The sequence below is a fragment of the Phragmites australis genome, chromosome 18, assembly GCF_958298935.1.
Source record: "Phragmites australis chromosome 18, lpPhrAust1.1, whole genome shotgun sequence".
NCBI classification, from domain to species: domain Eukaryota; kingdom Viridiplantae; phylum Streptophyta; class Magnoliopsida; order Poales; family Poaceae; genus Phragmites; species Phragmites australis.
In genome coordinates this window covers 14,073,837-14,095,017 of record NC_084938.1, presented here as the reverse complement: position 1 = coordinate 14,095,017, position 21,181 = coordinate 14,073,837, and the positions used below count along the sequence as shown (strand labels likewise).

General features: G+C 43.9%; 1 protein-coding gene and 1 non-coding gene across 4 annotated transcripts; both read right to left on the bottom strand.

The window, feature by feature from the left end:
- Nucleotides 1–3,232: 3,232 nt before the first annotated feature.
- Nucleotides 3,233–3,371, bottom strand: LOC133899839 (small nucleolar RNA Z247). Its single transcript, XR_009906447.1, has one exon. It is a non-coding gene; the product is annotated as a small nucleolar RNA Z247 (small nucleolar RNA).
- Nucleotides 3,372–5,053: 1,682 nt separating this feature from the next.
- LOC133898897 (phosphatidylinositol/phosphatidylcholine transfer protein SFH13-like) lies at nt 5,054–11,609 on the bottom strand. 3 transcript variants are annotated; one of them, XM_062339705.1, is made up of 15 exons: nt 11,424–11,609; nt 9,767–9,877; nt 9,347–9,668; nt 9,108–9,207; nt 8,590–8,856; nt 8,367–8,444; nt 8,191–8,292; nt 8,053–8,102; nt 7,855–7,954; nt 7,321–7,419; nt 7,035–7,163; nt 6,772–6,940; nt 6,000–6,382; nt 5,561–5,635; nt 5,054–5,470 (listed from the first exon to the last, which is right to left on the bottom strand). In XM_062339705.1, the coding sequence occupies exons 2-15, from the start codon at nt 9,771–9,773 to the stop codon at nt 5,450–5,452; spliced, it is 1,902 nt and encodes a 633-aa protein (XP_062195689.1). In that variant the 5' UTR covers nt 9,774–9,877; nt 11,424–11,609; the 3' UTR covers nt 5,054–5,449. The 3 variants fall into 3 exon arrangements, with proteins under 3 accessions (XP_062195689.1, XP_062195690.1, XP_062195688.1); XM_062339706.1 differs by having other exon boundaries at nt 6,772–6,946; nt 9,347–9,657; XM_062339704.1 differs by having other exon boundaries at nt 6,772–6,946; nt 11,424–11,608.
- Nucleotides 11,610–21,181: the final 9,572 nt, after the last annotated feature.

The following is a 21,181-nucleotide window of genomic DNA, read 5'->3' as shown; positions in this document are numbered from 1 at the left end:
CACACCATAGCTTAGCAGCCCGTGGACACTCAACACCAAGCTCCTGTAAAAGTGTTTGAATCCACATTATTTCTGCAGTTGCATTGGCTACAGCCTTATATTCAACTTATGTACTTGATCTTGACACCGCTGGTTGCTTACGAGAACTCCAAGAAACTAGATTGGAACCCAAGAATACTGCAAAGCCACCAGTAGACCTTCTGTCATCAAGGCAACCAACCCAATCTGCATCTCAAAACCCACTGACTAGAAGAGAACTAGACTATCCAATCTTGAGCCCAATCTTGGTCGACTGTTTTAAGTACCTCAAGATTCTCTTAACAGCTGCCCAATGAACCACTGTAGTAGCATGCGAGAACTGACATACCTTATTAACTAGAAATGCAATGTTAGGTCTTGTAAGAGTTAAATACTGAAGTGCACCAACTATACTTCTATATTGTGTTGCGTCATTTGCTACCAAAGGAGTTCCTTCAGATGCGGACAACTTCTCATTCACTGCTAGTGGTGTGGTCATGGACTTACAATCTGACATGCCTACCTGCTTCAATAGATCTGAGGCATACTTTTCTTGAGTTAAGACTATACCGTCACGAACTTTGGTTACTTCTATTCCCAATAAATAATGAAGCTCTCCTAAATCGTTAAGAGCAAATTCTTGATTAAGTTGGCGCAACAGAGCTTGGGTGGCATCATGAGTTGAACTAGCAATAATTATGTCATCAACATAGATCAACACAAATATGGTAACACCGCCCTTATTAAAGAAGAACAGAGATGTGCCTGCCTTTGAAAGAGTAAACCCAAGACTCCGCAACTTGACACTTAATCGAGAATACTATGCCCTTGGAGCTTGTTTCAGCCCATATAAAGCTTTATCTAACTTGCATATATAATTCGGTTTAGTTCTATCTTCATAGCCCGGAGGTTGCTTCATATACACTTATTCTTCTAGAAAACCATGTAGAAAAGCATTTTGGACATCTAGTTGTCTGAGACTCCAACCCCTTGAAACAACTAGAGACATAACTATTCTAATAGTGGCTGACTTGACAACTAGGCTAAAGGTATCTTCATAATCTATACCATATCTTTGTTTGAATCCTTTTGCAACCAAATGAGCTTTATATCTATCTAAGCTCCCATCAGCTTTGCACTTAACCTTATTGACCCATTTGCAGTCTATTATGTTTCTACCTTTCTGAGGTGGAACCAGGTGCCAAGTCTTATTTTTTATCATCCATTGCATGCTTCCAATTTTTATCTCCTAGAGCTTCTTCTAAGTACTGTGGCGCGTTATTCCCTCAGCGTGTCGGGAGGCTGGTGTCGGAGCGGGAGCACGCCTTGACGGTGTACGTCCAGGCTCCAATCCCGGGGTAGATTCAACGCCAGACACCCCAGGCGCATTAGCTTCGGTAGACATGCCAAGATCAGATACTCCTCGAAAATCACCCTGCACACCATTATTTTCTGTAGAATTTTCTTCAAGCTCAGGAATATTAGTCAGCGGATCAGCTACATATTCATCCCTAGAACTATTTGGACTAGAAGCAAATAAAGTTGGAGGAAGGAGAAGGATTTCAGATCTTAATCTTGCTCCGACATTAGGGTGGAGCTTTGAAAACAGAAATACCCCTTCATCAAAGACTACATCCCGAGAAACATAAATGCGGCATGTTGCAACATCAAGGCTCTTGAATCCCCTATGCAAATTACTATAGCCAAGAAATACACACTCCTTAGAGTGAAACTGAAGCTTGTGACGATTATAGGGGCACAAATTGGGCCAGCACGCGCAACCAAATATTTGGAGGGATGAGTAATCTAGTTTAACTTGGAACATGTGTTCTAGGGGTGTAGCATATGATATAACTTTGCTGGGTGTGCAGTTGATGAGGAAGGTAGCGGCAAGGAAAGTTTCATCCCAAAATTTGAGTGGCAGGGAAGCTTGAGCAAGGAGGGAAAGACCAACTTCCACAATGTGTCTGTGTTTTCTCTCAGTGGATCCATTTGCTGGTGCGCATGTGGGCATGAAACATGGTGCGAGATGCCAATTTTAGTGAAGAAGGAATGGAGTTTTTCATACTCACCACCCCAATCCGTTTGCATGGCAATAATTTTTCGATCAAACAACCGTTCAACAAGGCTTTGGAATTCATGAAATTTTTGAAAAACTTCAGACTTGAATTTCAAAAGATAAATCCAAGTGAATTTTCTGAAATCACCAATAAAACTCACATAGTACTTGTATCTGCCAATAGAATCAGGTGCAGGCCCCCACACATCAGAGAAAACAAGTTCCAAAGGATGACTAGATACACTAGATGACTTTGGATATGGCAATTGATGACTCTTTGCTTGCTGGCAAGCATCACACACAGAGTTTTTATTAGACTCACTATGACAAGGAAGATTAAAGCTACTAATGACCTTCTAAACAATGGGAGCTGAAGGATGACCGAGATGACTATGCCACTTATTGAAGGAAGGTTTACTACTAACTCCAAAAACATGCTTTGTAGATGGTGGCGCAGATGGAAGAGGATACGACCCCTTGTGGAATCTCCCTTTAAGAAGTGTGCTCCTCGTGTCCCGGTCCTTTATCAAAAAGAAATTGGGATGAAATTCTAGAAAAACATTGTTATCTGTGGCAAGACGATGAACGGAAATAAGATTCTTTGAAGTTTGTGGAACATGTAATATATTGTTTAGATCAAGATCACGGCTCGGTATGAATAGTAGATTTACCAACATGACTAATTTCTATACCTGCTCCATTTGCCGTGTGAACCTGATCACCACCGTTGTACTTGTCACGGAAGGAAAGCTTCTCCAATTCTCCTGTTATATGGTCAGTAGCTCTTGTATCCGTGTACCAATTTGTGTCCACGGTATAGGAGCTTGTGACAGCAGCAACAACATGTCTTGGATCAAGAACATAATTTTCTTCATACCTATGCCAGCATCTATCTGCTGTATGGTCGGTCTTGAAGCAAACTTGGTAGATCGTGCGATCTACAGAGCCGCTGTTGCCACTGTTGTTGGAGTGTGAGGCCTGACCATTGTTCACCTGGCGAGGATTGTTGTTGGTGTTGCCATGACCACGCCTAGGGACATTGTTGCCCCTTCCTCCATGGCTGCCTCGTCTAATGCACCCGGCGCGTCCACGCCCACGCTGATTTGCCAGATTGGTAGTAGAGCTTGTTGTTGTTGCCCATCAGATCCATCCGAGTCTCAAAAGCAAGCATCTGGGAGTAGAGCTCGCTAACAGAGATCGGATCAAACCTCGCCAAAACAGCCGACACCAGGGAGTTATTGTCATAATCCAGCTTGGTGAGAATGTACTCCACCAGCTCTTCATCATCGAGAGGTCGTCCTGCTGCGGCCATCTCATCACCGAGGGAATGCATCTTTCCCACGTACTCAGCCACCGTCATATTGCCTTTTTGAGCGGTGGACAGGGCTAGGCATGTGTTCACTGCACGCGCTCTTGTCCGGGACATGAATATGGCTTCAATCGCGCGCCAGGCCTCCGTCGCGGTCTTCTTTGCCGCGATCTGGGACAAGACATCCCTTGACAGGGATGCAAGGAGGAAGCTAAGGATCTGCTGATCCAAAGCTAGCCACTCTTCGTAGGTAGGGTTGGTGATCTTGACTGTTTTGTCACCGTCCTTGCCATCGATCTCAGCAACAAGCTCACAACCTTGCCGGTGAGGTAGCCTTCAAGTCGAGCATCGGAATAGCAATGAGGATCTGGGCTCTCCACATTGCGTGGTTGTTTTTGGCGAGCTTCTCTGAGATGGGATGGGCTATCAAGGAGTTCATGGCGAATCCTGAAGATGAGGAGGAACCGCCGGACATTGGATCTGCTCCTAGGCTCTGATGACCATGAAAGTCGACAGAGGTGCGGAAGCAATTGGGTGGAAGTAGTCGCACCTTGACCGTGCGTTGCCTACATGTTTATATGGGGCGACAAAATGCGCCGATGAGTACAAGCCACAACAACCTGATAGGCCAGCTGTGAGTAGCGCAACAAACATGTACAACAAATCCTAAACATAGCTAACTACCAACAACTGACTCGAGCTACTCAAGACCAGCCAATATCATGAGTTGTTGCATGATTACATGACGCAGGATAACACTGAATACATGCTTTTCCTAACAAGTAGCACAGTACTGCTACCATTGTTTCTTCCGAAGCTTGATAAATTTGTACTAAGAGCCAATATCTGGTGCCTCCGGAATTACAATTGCACAACTCTACAAACAACTGGGATTCAAGAAAGACCAATATCAGGAATGGAACACCTCTCACTGATGCATGCATCCAGTAGGATTGAGTAGTACACAAGGCATTCCATACCTGTGTTTTTTTTTTCTGTTCTTACGTTTTCATCTTTCTGCATATTAAAGAGCTCTGATGGTTACAGGCGTTAGCTGCTACTCCACTATGACAAGCAGAAACCTCAAATTGCAGAGCGACGGCTTTTCGTTATATCAGCTATTATGGAGAGTATCTTCGGTTAGAGATAGAGTTTGTCAATTTAGTTAGATCAGTTTAGTTAGATCGGTTAGATTCATTAGTTGGAGATAAGATTGCTAGTTGGTTTAATTGGAGATAGAATTTGTTAGTCGGTTTAGATTAGATTATTTGTTAGCTTGGGGTCAATTTAAAGGAGGGTGATGTACCGAACAAATCAAGCAATGAATTAATAAGCTCCGCTAGTTACCTCCAATCAACCAAATCATATCATCAGCATTAGACATCGCCTTTTGATTTCATTGGCTTGTTGTAGGTAAGTACTCTTTACTGATTATATGCTGTCACTGGTGAGTCCCAGGTCACCAGTTGCTTGTGTGAATGGGTGTGATGTGTATCTAGTGTAATTTGGTGTTGTAGCTTAAACTCTTTCTCCTTTCTAAGCTCCTGCCATCAGTTCAATAAAAAAGCAAAACAAAACTAATCTCTGATGTTTACAGTTAGCCTTCTCTAATCTCTCATGGAGAGCATTTTCCATAACTTCTACAAGTTTGCAACATCGCACAACTCTTAGGCAACGAACACAGAAATGCGTTTCCATATCATACGCGCAAGTTTGCAACATTCTCAAGAAGCATACTGCCTTATCTGTACCACCTATTTTCCACCTATCTGTACTACCTTTACTAGCCATATTGTCGTCCATCCTACATCCTCTTTTGTCAACAGAAAAATGGATAAGCCTCTTTGAGTTACAAGAGAGAAGATGAAAGGAGGACCGATTTTTTTTTTTTTTTTTTTTTTGCTATGCGTAGCGACCGTCCTTTGAGCCAATCCGAAACGCACGGGCTACAGCTCACGCATCATCGACTGTCTTATGCATACCTTTGCCACAACATGTACTCTCGAGTCTCGAGTCTCAACCCTTTGATGAAAGGCGTCCTTTTCAGCAGCCATGATTGTTTATTATGCACAAAATCTTCGTCTCTGCATAAAGAATGTAAAATAGTCAGACAAATAACGTAATGACAAGACGATCCAAGTTCAAAGACGAGAAAGTGGAGCAGTTGATCTTACACGTAGCTTTGACCTAATAACTTCCTCCAGTGACTCTGCAATTTCCAGTTGCTTCATCACTGTAGCTTGCAGCACCTGACCAGTAGAAGGGGATTTTTTTTTTATTTTCGCTTGAGATTAGTTTAGATACAAATAGCTTTGTACCGTACGTCTTGAATAATATGTCTCAAGGATACATGAGAATTCTATTTCAAGTACATTTTAGGTGCCTTGTCATTCACAAAAAAAAAGTTGTCTTCAATGCTATCATCTTCTTGTGCTTGCTGCATTCCAACATTTCGATTGCTTATAGTTTCAGCTTGTATCATGTCTAAGAATCTAAATTCTATGCAACATTTAGCCAGGAATTGCAAAGTTTGTCTTCTTATGAATTTGTCGACCTAATGCTTTTCATGAACATTAAAATGGTGATAAGCTCATAGACTTAATGGAGGCTTACCTTCTTTGTTCGCTCTAGGTCAGATTCAATACATTTTATCCTATCCCATGACTCCAACAGGGAGCGTTCTTTCTCCAGGGGAATCTCTGGGGGCCTGCTGCCAAGCTCATCAACCTTCCCTTCAAGCCTCTGAAGGCGCTCTATGACAGGAGTGATGTGGTCCACATTGAAAGTCTCTACTGCTGGATGATCGTCAGAAATCGGCTCGGTTTCAGCTGGAGGTAATGGGTTGTTGACCCCTGTCTCCTGCTGAGTATATAATATGTGGAAGAAGGCGAAGAATTTGACAATCAAGGCTAGCAGTAATCTGACAAAACGATAGAATTTTCCTTCCTCCGAAACCTCCATAGGTACTACTGTACCTCGTCTGTTACTAGAGGAACCTAGATAGAGCAGAAATACTGTGAAGAAGAGTTCTAGGATGAACTCAAAAGAATAGTACAACAGCTTATTATTTATTATGCATAGGGATAAACAGCATGCTATCCTAGGTAAACATGGTCTAATGATGGCTCTGCAACCACCATAGTTGTTTAGCTGGCTGTTCTGGTCTTTTTCTACTTTTACATAAAAGCGTACCATGACATGAAAAGTAAAGCTAGCATGTTAGATATACTCTTCCTCACTATTTGCACTGTATCAGTCTAAGAATCAAACGATAGGGATCATTTTTCTATGAATTAAGAAGGTGAACGAAGATTTCAGTGAAAAGAACAAATTGCCGGTTTTTTGTATTACAGAAATTGTCTTTCAGGAGACAGTAAGTACGTACCTGGCATGTGTGGTGCTGTGCCAGTGCTCAAAGGGTGAGCTTGAGCTTTTACGTCTGAAGCACTGCTTTTATCTGACAATGGTCCTCCTCGACCATAATCAACCGTTTTGTCCACCATAACAAAGTGATCGTCGCAACTGTAATAAGCTGCAGAGTCTCGTACTCTCATCTGCATCTATATAAAACATAAGCTTCAGTACAAAGACGAAAAACATTTTCATTAGGACAAGGTTAAACTAAATTGTTGGAACTAAAAATCTCACTTCTTCACGAACTGGAGCTAATCTACTACATCCCAGTGTGCTTCTCTCCACTGTGTTTCTCATTATAGGAGAACCAAGATCGTCAATGTCAGATCCTGACTCAACCGTTGACGTGTCACTGTTTGTACCCTGTCATTCGAAAGAAAAAAAGGGAAAATAATTGTAATGAGTTGCCAAAACAAATGTGATTGATGGAGCATAAGGGTTTGGAAAAGCTATTAACCACTTATACTATCATTTACCAAAACAACATGATAGTATTAGTGGTTGAGAGTGCAGAACATGCCTTCAAAGGATGTAGCCTAGCAAAAGAACTCCTCCTTTGCTCAATCTCAGATAAGCGTCTGGTATGTCTTGCAAATTTTGCTTCCTTGTTATGTGCAAGCTACAAGCATCCATCGGAAGTACAACGATTGTCAGTTTGGGCTTGGAAAAGCTATTAACATGTATCAAAGACAATGGTAGTATTGTACTGAAGACACCACAAAAATAAAAAGATCTTTGCAAAGACCTTCATTAAACTAGACAGAGGATATTCAATCTAATGGTATGTTTAGTTGAGAATCACAACATGCATTGCACAAATTTATGTTCACATGAAATCTAAAGAGAGATTTGTATACACGAACAGCATATAAAGTGAAATGTTCCTAAATATTATATTACAAATAAACTCTTTGTTTCAAAGAAAAAAATCCATCTAAATTCTAACTATGTTTGTCCAGCACAAAATGTATGGAAGATAGTATATATTATAAATTTTTCCATATCAAAACTACCTTAAATCATTATGTATGAGAAAGAAATCAATGTAAGTTACCTTCATAATATTTGGATCATTCCATGGGCCTTTGTTGGACTTGAGACATCCTCCCTCAGCAGCACAAGTGCATGTCCCCCCCAAAAAATCAGGAAGTTGGCTATAAATAGCAAAAGAAGCTCAGTCAATACAACCTATTGTGACATAATCATTGTGATCAAGAAATTATGCTTATATGGCTATGGATTGAAAGCATACCTTGCATCAATTACTTCAAGAAGTTTGTTTTGAAACTTTGTTCCCAAAACCTACAAAATTGAGGCTCCATGAAAATCTATAGCACTTATTTGGACAAAAGCAGGAAAAGAAATAGCTCCAGAGATCATTTATGCTCACATGTATCTTTGAGGCAGTTTTAGGATCAAGAAAGCCTTTCACCGAATTCCAGAGTAGCTTGAAACCACTACCGGCGTTCACAACAAACATCTGATGCAGTGTCTGAGCATACGAGTAAAGTGTTACCCAATCTGACACCAAGTATTGATCAAGAGAAGCAGCAAAAGGATGCATACCTCAGGATAATAGTCACTGTCAATCTTCTGCATTCTACTTAGCATATCTCTTGCTGTTTTACTGAAGTTCTTGAGACCCTGCAACATGATTCAAGATCAACAGCGGAAATATTGCAGGAATGTAGTCTTTACTCACACCATGTTTGGTTGCAAACTAAAAGTTAACTAAGCTAATCTTCCACTTCAAGATAAAATCCTTTAAATATGAGAAGAATAATCATACCACACCATCGACATCTAGTATAGTGGTTGTAGAATCAATATGCCTTTTCGCTGCAATAGAGCATGCCGGAAACCTGTCCCTGAAGGCTTTCTCAAATTCTTGCACATGATACTTCATGTAGCGGTCAACTGTAGTAATGTGCATCAGTTTGTTTGGTTCCACTTTCCCTAATCTCTCAATGTATACTGGTCTTCCCTGCCTGTCAACTCCGTGGTAGCCCTGAGGATAATAGCACAGCACCTCATCTAGCTCTTCAAAATTGAAGTCCTGAAAGATTAAGTAGCAAATGGTAAATATCAAACATATTTGAGCTCAGAGACACAGCTATGTAGCTCACAGCTATGCAAATAAAAACATACTACCATTTATCACTATGTACCTTAAGAATGGCTATTTTAATATGGTAAATGACATTTCCTACACTAAGACTAAACTGCCAATGAACAAATAGGAAATCTCAGCCTGAACTATATGGTCATATGTTATCATATCAACTACCCCAGTAGCATGAGCCTTACTTCTAGAATTGTATCCACCCCGAACTCCTTTCTCCACTGGATCATTTCAGCCCACATTTGAATTGATTTCTCTGTGTCAAATTTCCGAGCCTTCAAAAACCTACAGAGATTCAACAAGAATGTGGAAATTGAATTGTCAGACTTATAATGGATTTTTTTTTTTGAGGAAGTACATTTTTTTAGGAAGATACTGCAAATAAAATGTGAAAGAACTATGGAAGTTTTCATAGGACACCAACCTCAGCAACAAGTGATAATCATTATGCTTGTCAGGTAGCAAGTTCCTGTTCAAAAGCTCCTGCTGGAAGGTAAAGACAGCACGCTCCTCTGCCTCATCTCTGATATCTTCGATTGTGAAGGAAGAGGCCCGATGCTCCACCTTTCTCTTCCCCCGCTTCTTGAGTGAATGCGTGAGCTTGTTTGACGCATTCAGTGCCTTCTTCTTCAATGACCCGATGGATAGCCTCCTCCTCTCATCCTCCGAATTCTCCACATCTGACCTCCGTTCTTTCCTCTCATCGAATGTGAACAGCACTTCCATGCTCGCCGACTGGTGTCGCGCTTCATAAAGAACGTGAGAATGCAAATCAGCAAAACGAATGAACAGTAGCTGCCATACTCCACAAGTATATGTATAAAATAGGAAATCTATATTATACCTGACATTTTGCAGGAGACAGAAGAATGATTTTGCAGGTGTAGTTCTGTAAAGAGATCAACAACTGGCGGCTACCAAAGATTATATTCTCGCTTCATTGGCACATATAGCCCTGGAATGGAGTAGAGATTGAGCAAAGGATAATGAGAATATGACAGCCAGACTTCAGAGTGCAAAACAAGCATCCATTTTTCTTTGCAAGTAGAAGACTTTTTTGGTCCAAAACAAGCTGAGGCAATGCTAAATGGTCTCTCTAGTAAAAATTTGGGGCGGGGGGGTGAGAGCTTTCAAGGCACTGCATTTGATTTGCAGTTACCAGGGCATTGCAGACAAACGGAATTTCCCATTAAAGAACAACAAAACTGTCAGCATTGAAAAGGTCAAAAATGTAATTTTGACAAGGTGTTCGCGGGTGAAGGTGTCCATGACCCCCCCAAAAAAAACAACTAGAAATAGGGAATAAAAGAAGATTTAGTACCAAGAAATAATTAAATGGTCTCAAAACGTGCCTACTTAACAAGACTTTGGTAGCATTGTTTACCGGTGCTTAATTTCCACGAAAGAACAATCAGACAGTAAACGCAAACAAACACTAGTGTCTCCCACTACTCACAAGTCACAAGAAGCCGTGTGCAGTCTGCCGCACAGGTTGCAGTTGCAGAAAAGGAGTATGGTCAACAAGCAGCTTTTGACCAAGCCCGAGATAATCGCAGCAATTGCTCAGAGAGATTAAATCATGCTAATGATGCTAACCACTGACGAGCAGTACGCGTATGCGTGACCTTGACGAAATTTTACAACTGGCTGTTTGAAGCTAGAAGAACAGTTTTAAATATGGACTAAATTTCAGCCAAGATGACTTGCATTGCTCTGGTACCAGGGTAGAGGTTATCAGGTCAACCAGTCATCTCAGGAAGTGAGGACATGAAGTGTCTAATACCGCTACCGAATTCAAGATTTCAAGTGCTTTTTCTGACCAAAAAGCTTTTCTAGACTGACCAAAAAGACTAATTATTCTGGGTTAATATGACCAGCAGTTCGCAAGCAAAATGCCGTGAGTCGCACCAGAACATATTCGCTTCTAATGTGCTAATTCTTATATTGCATAAGGCTGACATTGCGGTTCATAAAAAATATAGTTTCTTTCAATGATTCCTAACACTTGAAGAACGAAGTATCCAACCTTCCAGAATTTGCAAGGAAAAGAAATCGCTACCTCTGCAACTAGATGTGGAGAAACAAAGATCCACTAACCAACAACCAACGATATGTCAGTATCACATTCCTTACTCAATCCTCCGATGATCGAACAGGCTGCCGGATTGACCATGGAAACGATTCAGAATTCAGGTCTGCAAAGACTCGGGCCGCGAAATGAGGTCTAAGTGCCTAACAGATTGGGGGAAACAGAACAACGATTGGCCCTTCACGCGATTCAGAAGGAGGTTTTCATCCACAAGGCAACCACGGACAAGAAATAATCAAAGCAGACACACCGCTCGATGACAAATTCACCACAAACCAAATAGATACCTTTAAAGGAACCATCGAATGGGACGATTCCCATCCCAGTTGCTGAAAAGAAAACATATGCACACACCAACAAAGGAAAAGAAAGAAAGATAAGGCCACAGCCAGAAAGAAGAGAAACAAATCACCTCTGGGGTAAATTCAGCGCCGGATCTTTGGACACCGCCGAGACACCAGCGATGATCCCGCTCGGATCCTTCCTTCCCGCCTCCGGCTAAAACCCAGAGAGGAAATGACGGAGAAGAGGCTGCCGATAGCTTGCAGGGTGGGAGGGAGGGAGGGGAGAAGGTAAGGAACGGAGGAAGGACAGGTTGTCCGATTGTCTATAATCCGGCGTTGGCTGTTGTTGCTATTTAAAGGTTAATGTTTGGAGCAATTTAAGGGAGTGGAGTTATTATAGTTACTGTTTAGTAGGTCTTATGTATGTGTGTATACATATGAGTATATATGTGTACGTGTATATATATATATACGTATGTACGTATATTTTTTAAATTCAGAAAAATAGTGAAAGTAATAATAGTTATATTGATAAATTGGCTGAAATAATCTAAAATGTATAGGCAAATACCTTAAACTCAAAAAAATATGAAACAAATTTAATTAAGTTCGTATTACTGTTGTCTACATGTTAAAATTATGTGCATGCATGAAAGTACCACTGTTTTCTTTATAATTAATTAATATATTAAATATTGATAAATTTATAAGTAAATATTGAGACGCTCAAAATTGGTAAACCTAATTTTATAGTCTTCTTTTATCATACTCTGTACAATTAAAAATTGACACATTGTAGACACATCATTCCGCCTAGGTATACATATACTCCAATGCTGAGCACGCGAAACTTCTGCTCCTGGGCGTTATCGAAGCCTGATCCTCTAATATTATAGTTCCATAGGGGGGTTGTCGTGAAACTTTGCAATTTGGTTGTTGGTGTTCTTATTCCGGCCGGCCATGGTGACCTGTTGTAGCTCAGCGACAGCAGCTCACACCGTGGGACCTGGAATAAAGTCCTTGGCGCTCGCATGTTTGCTTTGCTTTCCTGCTGGCTGTCTCATTTACGGTTTCTTTTTCTTTGCTTCGAACTGTCAGACAGAAAATTATAAAAAAAAGAGCTGTAGACACACACGACAGTCATTTCACAAAATGGGTGATCTTGACGACTTATTGCTCTTACGAGAGGTTTGTACAGCTGATTGTAAGTGGAATAAGCGTATTCTTTTTCTCGAAGACTAACGCGTTTTGTGAAAGAATTAGGATACTAGCTAGTTTCATCCTCAGCGGCGCATGTCTTGGTATAACCAGGCATCTTCATTTGAGAGTTGTATTTGCTATGAAGCTTTAACTGCCAGTATCAAAAGGCTGCACATATATTTATATTTTAAAATTCACATTAACATTTGACAGTTGTATTCATTGTACAACGGCAATATCGTTGATTAAAAAGTTCAGTGGTAGGTTTATTCCGAAGGGTCAAATTAGACAAGATTGGATATTTGCAAAGTTTAAACCTCAACCAAGGAACTTGCTCATGGATGAATATCATAATAGCTTTCCACATAGGTCCTCCACGAGTTTTTTCTACTTTTTTTTTTTTGCTTGGAGCGCCAATATGGGGGGAGGGAGGCGAATTTTTTTTAGCCTATTTAAAATTAATATTTTAATAATAGTCCGTTAGAACCTATATTTTCAGAAACTGACCTCTTTTGTCATGCCAAAGAATTTAGCGTGACTCACCACTTGGTCACGCCACGGAGCCGGGCGTGACTGCGGTGCCACATCGGCGGGCGGCCCGCCCCATGCCCACGTGGCCGTGCCGACGTGGCAGCCTTGAGTCGCGCCAGGGCGCATGGCGCGACTGGAGTCGCGCCAGGCTGTATGGCGCAACAGAGCGCCATACAGGCGCGCCGGCTGTCCTCCCTCTGTCACGCCAAGGGCGCTGGCGCGACTCCAGTCACGCCAACCCCTTTGACGTGACAGAGGCATATACAAGCCGGGCACCGGCCCTCTCTCCCGCACGTAGCCGTTTCTTCCTCAACCAGCCGCGAGCAGGAGAGCTCTCTAGCGCCGCCTCGCCCTCCTCCACCCCATTCTCTACCGATTTGGGCCCGATTCAAAGGGGATTTGAAGGGAAAGAGTGCTAGGAAGGTATCTCCTCCAATCCCTCCATTTTTTTTCGATTAAATCGGTTTGTATTGCTAGTTTCTGGGTTGTTAGGGTTTAGAACTTGATTCGGTTGATCTACGAAATTTCAACGTTTCGGTCTAGATCGGTGGTCATATATCGTGCTATGTACGTATACCAACGCATATATATCGTGTGGAATTTGTTGTATGCAATCGGTTAAGCGTAGGAAATTGAAATTCGTATAGCTATACTAAATGTATATGAGCAATGCATGTTTTTGCATTTGTACACTTGCGGAGGATGTTTTGCATTGTAGAGATGTAATTTAGTCGAATTAAAATGTTTAATGTGTAGGTTTTTAATGTGCTATAGCGATGATACACGTGTAATGTTTGAATGGTTTGTGTAGATGGAACGTATTGTGCGTGTTTTTTATGGTGGCACGGTTAGTATAAATGGAGAGATCGATAAGATGAGGGAGGAAGTGTTGAAATTTGGGAACCCTCCTTGCTTCGATGAAATTGTTGCTCGGGTTAGGGTAGTTTTGAATGTTGATGCGAATGGAAGTTATGTTACCGTACGAGGAAGGTTGGATACCGGTAGGGGTGGTAAGGCTCACTATGTTGTTATGGAGTTGGTGTCAGAAAATGATTGGAAGCTGTATAAGGAATGTTTGAATGGTTCTCAAGTCTGTTGCACGGAGTTGGTAGTTGATGTCAGTGTCGGAGGAAGCTCGATGCCATCGGTTCAAGATGTACCGGGCAATAGTAGCCAGAAAGTGGAGCCTGTTGAGCATTTGACCCAGGAAATTCCATATATTGTCGTAGAGGGTGCTGGTACCACCATACTCGCGGATGGTACAGTTGCAGAGTTAACTCGGGCATCTGTTAAGGAGGTACATGTTGGTGGTTCAAATAAATTTGATATGACTGTTGTATGTAATGATTTTGATGATGATTATTTTGAGGATGAGGAGGCTCAGGAAAATGTTGAGGAAACTGAAACATTTTCCTTGGACAGTGAGGATGATGTCGAAGATGATAAGACAGAAGAAGTGGAACATGTTAGGTAATGACACGGTGGTGTTGAGGTGGGAGCAGAAGCGGGAGAGAATGAGGAGGCAACTTGGTGGGACAGAATTTACACGGAGTAGGAGGTAAGGACACTCAAGGCGGTACATGTGGACATGCCCGAGGTGCCTGGTTACGAGGATATTTCGCTGATGAAGAATGCTCTATGTGATAATGGCTTAATGTCGATGGAGGAGGAACAAGACAGTGAGAAGGAGTTGGTTAAGAAGGGGATGTTATTTGATAGTCTTGATGAGGTGAAGTTCTGGTTCAGGGACTACTCAGTTCGGCACCACCAGCGGTACGACGTGGTTCGTTCGAATACGAAGGAGAGGTACACTTTAAAGTGCCAGAAAGGTTGTGGATGGGGTGTATGGGTTCGTTGTATCCCAGGTGACGACCAACGATGGAAGGTCACAAATGTAAAACAGCCTCACACTTGCGGGTCTGCGAGGCTGGAACAAGTGCCCTCCCAGTGCACGGCTACTTATCTTGGTCGACGCATCGCCCCAATCGTTAGGGTGGACTCAGACACGACTGTGGCCTCTCTAATTGAGTCTATAGTTGGGTTCACAAATTACCGGGTATTGTACGGTAAGGCATGGAGAGCGAAGCAACATGCCATGGCATTACTTTGGGGAGATTGGAAGAAGGCATACGCGAGGGTCCCTAGGATCTTGAATGTAATTTCACATGTCAATCCCGGGACGAAGTGGTTCATTTCAATTGATGGCATGATGGCCAGCGATGGCGGTGTCATTAAACCGGTCATGCAGCGTGTGTTTTGGTGCTTTCATCAATGCGTGGAGGCCTTCAAACATTGCCGACCCGTGATAAGTGTCGACGCCACATTTTTGACGGGAAAGTACAAGGGTGCACTGATGATTGCTGTTGGCATCGATGCAGAGGATCAGTTGATCCCCCTAGCATTTGCGTTGACGTAGGGAGAGCGGAACAGTAGCTGGTCTTGGTTTATGTGCCTGGTTCGCCGTCACGTAATTGGAGCGGGGTGTCAAGTCTGTATGATATCGGATCGGCACCAGGGTCTCCTTAATGCAGCAAGGGAACACATGGAAGGTTACCCTCCTCTTGTGCACCGGTGGTGCATGCGTCATTTTGCTGCGAACATTTGGAGAAGGCAGAAGAGCAAGGAGGTACTTGCCAAACTCAAAGTAGTTTGCAAGGTTAAAGAGAAGAGACAGTTTGAAAGAAGCTAGTAGAATTGGAGAAGATATTGAACGAGCCTGCGACAGAGTGGTTGAAGAGCGAAATAGCTAACAAGTCCAAATGGGCGCAGGCGTTTGATGCGGGTGGATGTAGGTACGGAATCATGACAACAAATATCTTGGAGGTATTCAACAACGTCCTTAAAGGCATCCGTGCAATGCCGGTTTCTACCATAGTTGAGTACACCTTTCATAAATGCAACTACTACTTTGTCGATCGGTGGAAGAGAGCATGCGCAGGTATTGATGCTGGTGAAGTGTGGGGAAAAGCCATTGCTAAGCACCTCACGTCGCAGGGGGAGATATCAGCTACACAGGAAGCTCAGCTCTTTGATCCAAGGAGCTATGTTTACAGCGTGAGATTCGCATTTCGGACATGCGTGGGGGGTGAGGGCTCCGGCGACAGAATCTATAGAGTCGACTTAACCATAGTGCAGTGCACGTGCAGGACCCCACAATTGCTGCATATCCCGTGCTCCCATGTTATCACAGCATGCCGGGCGAGAAGAGTTGACCATACAAGTCCCAACTACTTGACCCCATTGTACTCTAAAAGGATGGCTCTAAGACTTGGGAGTCCATCTTCGAGCCTTTACTTGATGCTTCACAGTGGCCGGAGTACAATGGTGACGAATATGTGCTCGATTGTGGGCTATTGAAACAAAAGGCAGGGAGGAGGAAGAGGAAACGTCTTCGGAATGAGATGGATGATAGCAGTAAAGGTTACGGTGAAGACATGTATGGAGCAGGAGACTTTGATGAGGCACCTATTAAAATTTGTTGCTCTATATGCCACCGGTTGGGGCACAAGATGGAACAACACAAGGCGGGTCCGAAGAATAATCCTAATCGTAGGAAAAGGGGGAATTCTAGTAGCGGGGAAGTAGATCGCAGACAGGTAGAGGTGAACTACCCGCTATCGTTCAGTTGTTCTATATATAATGTTTTATACTTGCCATAAATTAATTTTTTTTCACGTTCGCTAACAACCCTCTTACTACTTACATTGCAGGGCGATGGCGCACCCCGACTACCCGCTCCTTGAGACGTTTTACGATAGGGAGCACCGAGTGCACCTGATGGTCGATGACGGCGAGGTACGATTTATGCTTGCTTGTTACATCTAAGTGCTACGTAAGATGCATGTGTCACTTACATTTTGAAATTACAATGATTCTTTCAGGTGCTATCACTACTTCGGATTCGCACTCACAGCCCTCTCACGTGGGATGAGAGGTACGCCCCATACATTGGGCGTGCAGGATTCCTACCATTGGCCCGGTTGGTCACGACGGGGTTGTCGATGTTCGACAACGCAGCTCTGACTGCGCTAGTCGACCGCTGGAGGCCCGAGATACACACCTTCCATCTCCCTTGCGGTGAGCTCACGGTCACTCTCCAGGATGTGGTCATGATACTCGGGCTTCCAGTGGACGGGCAGCCTGTTTGTGGGAATGTGCAACCCATAGGGTGGAGAGACATGGTCGAGCTGATTGTTGGCAGTAGGCCACCAGAGCCTGCGCAGGACGCGAAGGACAAGAAATCTTCAGGCGTCAGCTCTGCCTGGTTGGCTCAGAATTTCACAGAATGTCCTGACGATGCAGCGGAGCACGTCGTCGAGAGGTACGCCCGCGCGTGGTTGTGGCATCTTGTTGGAGGCTACTTGTTCCCGGACGGGAGTGGGAACACAGTATCGTGGATGTACTTGCCGCTACTAGGAGAGGAATGGGAGAATGTCAGCCTTTACAGTTGGGGATCAGCCACGCTCGTATGGCTGTACCGGCAGTTATGCGATGCTTGTAGGCGTAGTGGGGACATGCCAACCTTGGTGGATGCGCGTACCTCCTGCAGGTGTGGATGTGGGAGCGCCTGCCGGTTGGTAGACCCGATCGATTCTCCCCCGGGGTACGTTTTTAAAGTTTTGTTTCAATTTGTATTCTTTGTGGATATTTCAAAATGTCATATGATGTGTGTTTCATTGTAGGTTTGGTAGTTCGAGGATGAGGGCTCGCTCCCGACTGTTGCTTTCCTTTGGAGGAACGTCCGGGCGGTGACTGGAAACGCAGGAAGGCGCTACCTCTTCTACACTAACGAGCTAGACTGCATCATGCAAAGCCACATGAGTGCAATTGGTTATGAATTACGTATTTCACACACTTGCATATGCCAATTGACATTTTCGTTAATTTTCAGGTGACATGGGAGCCATATGACCGGCACGAGATCCTTTCGATGGGTCTAAGCCTTTTGTGCACATGGGACATGGAGTATTGGCAGTCCGTTCTTCCACTTATTTGCTTTTACATTGTTGAGATGCACTGTCCAAACCGTGTGACGAGACAGTTCGGGAGGTTACAGCGGACGCCTCAAGACACGACACCCACGTCCGTGGCTTTGCACAAGTGAGTACTAATACGTCTTGCATGGTTCAAGGGATCTTTTATATGTGGTTATATGTGTCTCTGATTCTGCCATCTTGCAGAATTGACAGGAGGAAACAACGGGGCGCTCGAGATTGGCGGGACGTGCACCACAACTACTTGGTGCAGTGGAGCAACCGGGCGCAGACAATCGTACACGATGGACCCGCCCACCGCTCGGGTCCGTACCGCGAGTACCTGAGGTGGCTGCACGACTCCTCCAGGTTGGCAATCAAGCCGCCACGAGTTGCAGTTGGAGCGGAGGATTTGCCGGACTCTGATGACGAGGACGACCTCGTAGATGAGTACGACTAGATCACGAGACACAGCCGTCAGCCCGAGCGTGCTCCGCTTCACAACTACATGGTATTCGTATTTTGCCACACTGACATTGTATTCGTTCATGGTTTCTACCGTACTTTACGGATTGCGTCGTCGTTGCAGGGACAGCAGCTCGGGCGCCTTGCTAATGAGGCTGGGCAAACTTTGCTTGTCCCTCCTGGGTTAGCGGAAGAGGTTGGCCAACTTCGTGCTTTTGTAGAGGTAATAGTTGTCTAAGTTATAACTGTTCAAATTTTCTTCTACTTGTTCACACACTCAGAAAATTTGACCTAATTGTTTGCAGAGGGTTCGTAGGAGCTGCCGCCACCTTGCTTACAAGATGAGTTGCATGACGACCCCGGATGTGGAGCTTGCACATGGTGGGCCTTCTTCGGAGCCATCTGCTGGCCACACGAGTGCTTCAACACAGCAGCAGACACCGGTGCATTACGGTACCCAGACTCGCACACGCAGCACTAGTGTGGCTCGGACGCAGTCGCGCAGTATGACTGGAGTCGCCTCTACTTCCGTTGGGACGGCTGCACGAGGCAAGGTCCCACAGGAGCAAACCTCAGAGAGCGAAGAACAGAGCTCGGACGATGGAGACCCATCGTACGACACGGATGTGATGGGACCTCGCAGCTGCAGGCGCCCCTCCAGCTACCCAGCCTTCACAACCCCCACGGCGTCGCCGAGACAGGACAAACATTGCAGTAGCAATGTCCTTCCGTCCAACACGGCCCGCGAAAGGAGGAAGAACAAGCCCTACACCCCTGGGATGTGACCGACTACATTGTTGGCTCGGCGAGTTGCGTGTGTATATTTGTAAGGAGAACATGTATTGTTAACCTCCGAATTTACCGAGTCGCATTCAATAACTAGTCTCTGATTTTGCAATTACCTAGATGCCTTGTATTTGCGCCATGGTTAGTACACAATGGTTCGTACATGGTCGATCACGAGAATGGAGAATGGTTGGTACACAATATCTCTTTTCTTGAATTTAACTCAGAAAAAAATATATGAATTTCGTAAGATAGGTGATATCTCGTTTCTTGCATTCAACTCGGACAAAAGTATATGAATTTGGCAGAACCCGTTGTAGCAATTCTTTTGTTTTGGTCATAGTTAATTTCCACATTTTAGTTAATGCTTAGCTATTATGTACTAAGTTTATTCAATAGCCTCATCACATATTTCAGATTCATGTTGTATGTCCTGTTCAGTTTGTCACGCCGAGCTCAATGGTGTGACTCAGTGCTTGGTCACGCCAATGACTCTGGTGTGACAGAGCAGTCAGTCACGCCGAGGTCCTCCCTCCCACCCCGGAGAAGGTCGTGTTCTGCATTTTGAAAGTTGTTGGCGCGACTGCATAATGAGTCACACTAGGGGTGTTGGCGTGACTCGTGAGGACTTGGTGGTGCTGGATTTTCCAAACCAATGGCGTGACAACGTGCTGAGTCGTGCCACAGGGATTGGCGTGACTCGTCTGTTTGTCACGCCAGAGGTCTTGGCATGACACAGTACTGAGTCACGCCGGGCACGTCCCCCCCCCCCCCACGATCCCGGGGGGTACTGCAAATTCTGAAGGTCCGGCGTGACAAGGCTCCTAGTCACGCCAGGAACCTTGGCGTGACAGAGAGCGCAGGGCATCTACAGATGCCACTCCTATGAAACAAAATTTGTATTCCCATTTGCGAATTAATCTACACTTTATCGCAACATCAGGACAATATTGTGGATACTAATACTACAAAATCCATTAAAACATGTGACCCGAAAATGAGCAAATTTGTTGGCATATTAAAATTAGGTCCGACTTACAGATATTCATTGCTCGTCGACGATGATTACATATCACGTTCACAAATAGTTAACATAAGACAATTCATTCATCTACATTTATATTGCTAGGTCTAATCGTCTAGCCCATCATATAACACCTCGTCGTCATCGTCGTTCGGGATAACCACGGGTAAATTACCAACAAGCGCCTTCATTGTCTCTATTTCCACCTTCGTAGCCGAAACATCTTAACCCTCCATGGTAGTTCTTCTCATGGGGGGATACAAAGCACGGTAGTAATCACGAGTTTCTTTCTTCCTGTTCTCCAAATAGCTTGACAGTACGTTTGGAGGACGCTTACTCTGCCATGCAATCTCATGATCAACCGCACCTTTATCGAGGTACTCCTCCCATGAACATTTCCGTGTTCTCTGCTTAAGAAAATACATATGCACAACAACTAACAATACGATAGCGCAACATTGAATATAAATACTACGCATGAACCAACCATATCATTGCCGACCACATGTCCCCAGTAGTACCCCACTCCAAGTTCCGATGACACTATCCCGTGTTTCGCATTCACACCACAAGGGCACTTTCTTGGGGCACATGGTTCTATAACCCTTTTCCCCTTCACTTCATCTTTTTCCTCATCTTTCCATTGACCATCAGGACCGTACAATGGATCCCGAAAGCCACAGGTAACACAATGGCGCTGCATTACAATTCATGATACATGTTACATGATACATAACTCTTTCGTATTCAAATCGTAAACAAGCACTCATGCACCATTCTTACCCTTGTCATCCCTTGGCAGCGGAAGTAAGGGGACAGGTTCACAAAGTACGATTCGCTTTCCGCAATTGTACAACAGAGGATCCACAACACGTATACTCTTCAATTGCCACTTCTCTTTATCCGT

Bases quoted from the DNA above. Each gene is read 5' to 3' on its own strand.
- LOC133898897 (XM_062339704.1), bottom strand. The intron at 8,103-8,190 runs GTGAGCATAAAT...TCAATTTTGTAG, and splicing joins AAACTGCCTCAAAGATACAT to GTTTTGGGAACAAAGTTTCA. The intron at 7,955-8,052 runs GTATGCTTTCAA...TGCTATTTATAG, and splicing joins CTTGAAGTAATTGATGCAAG to CCAACTTCCTGATTTTTTGG.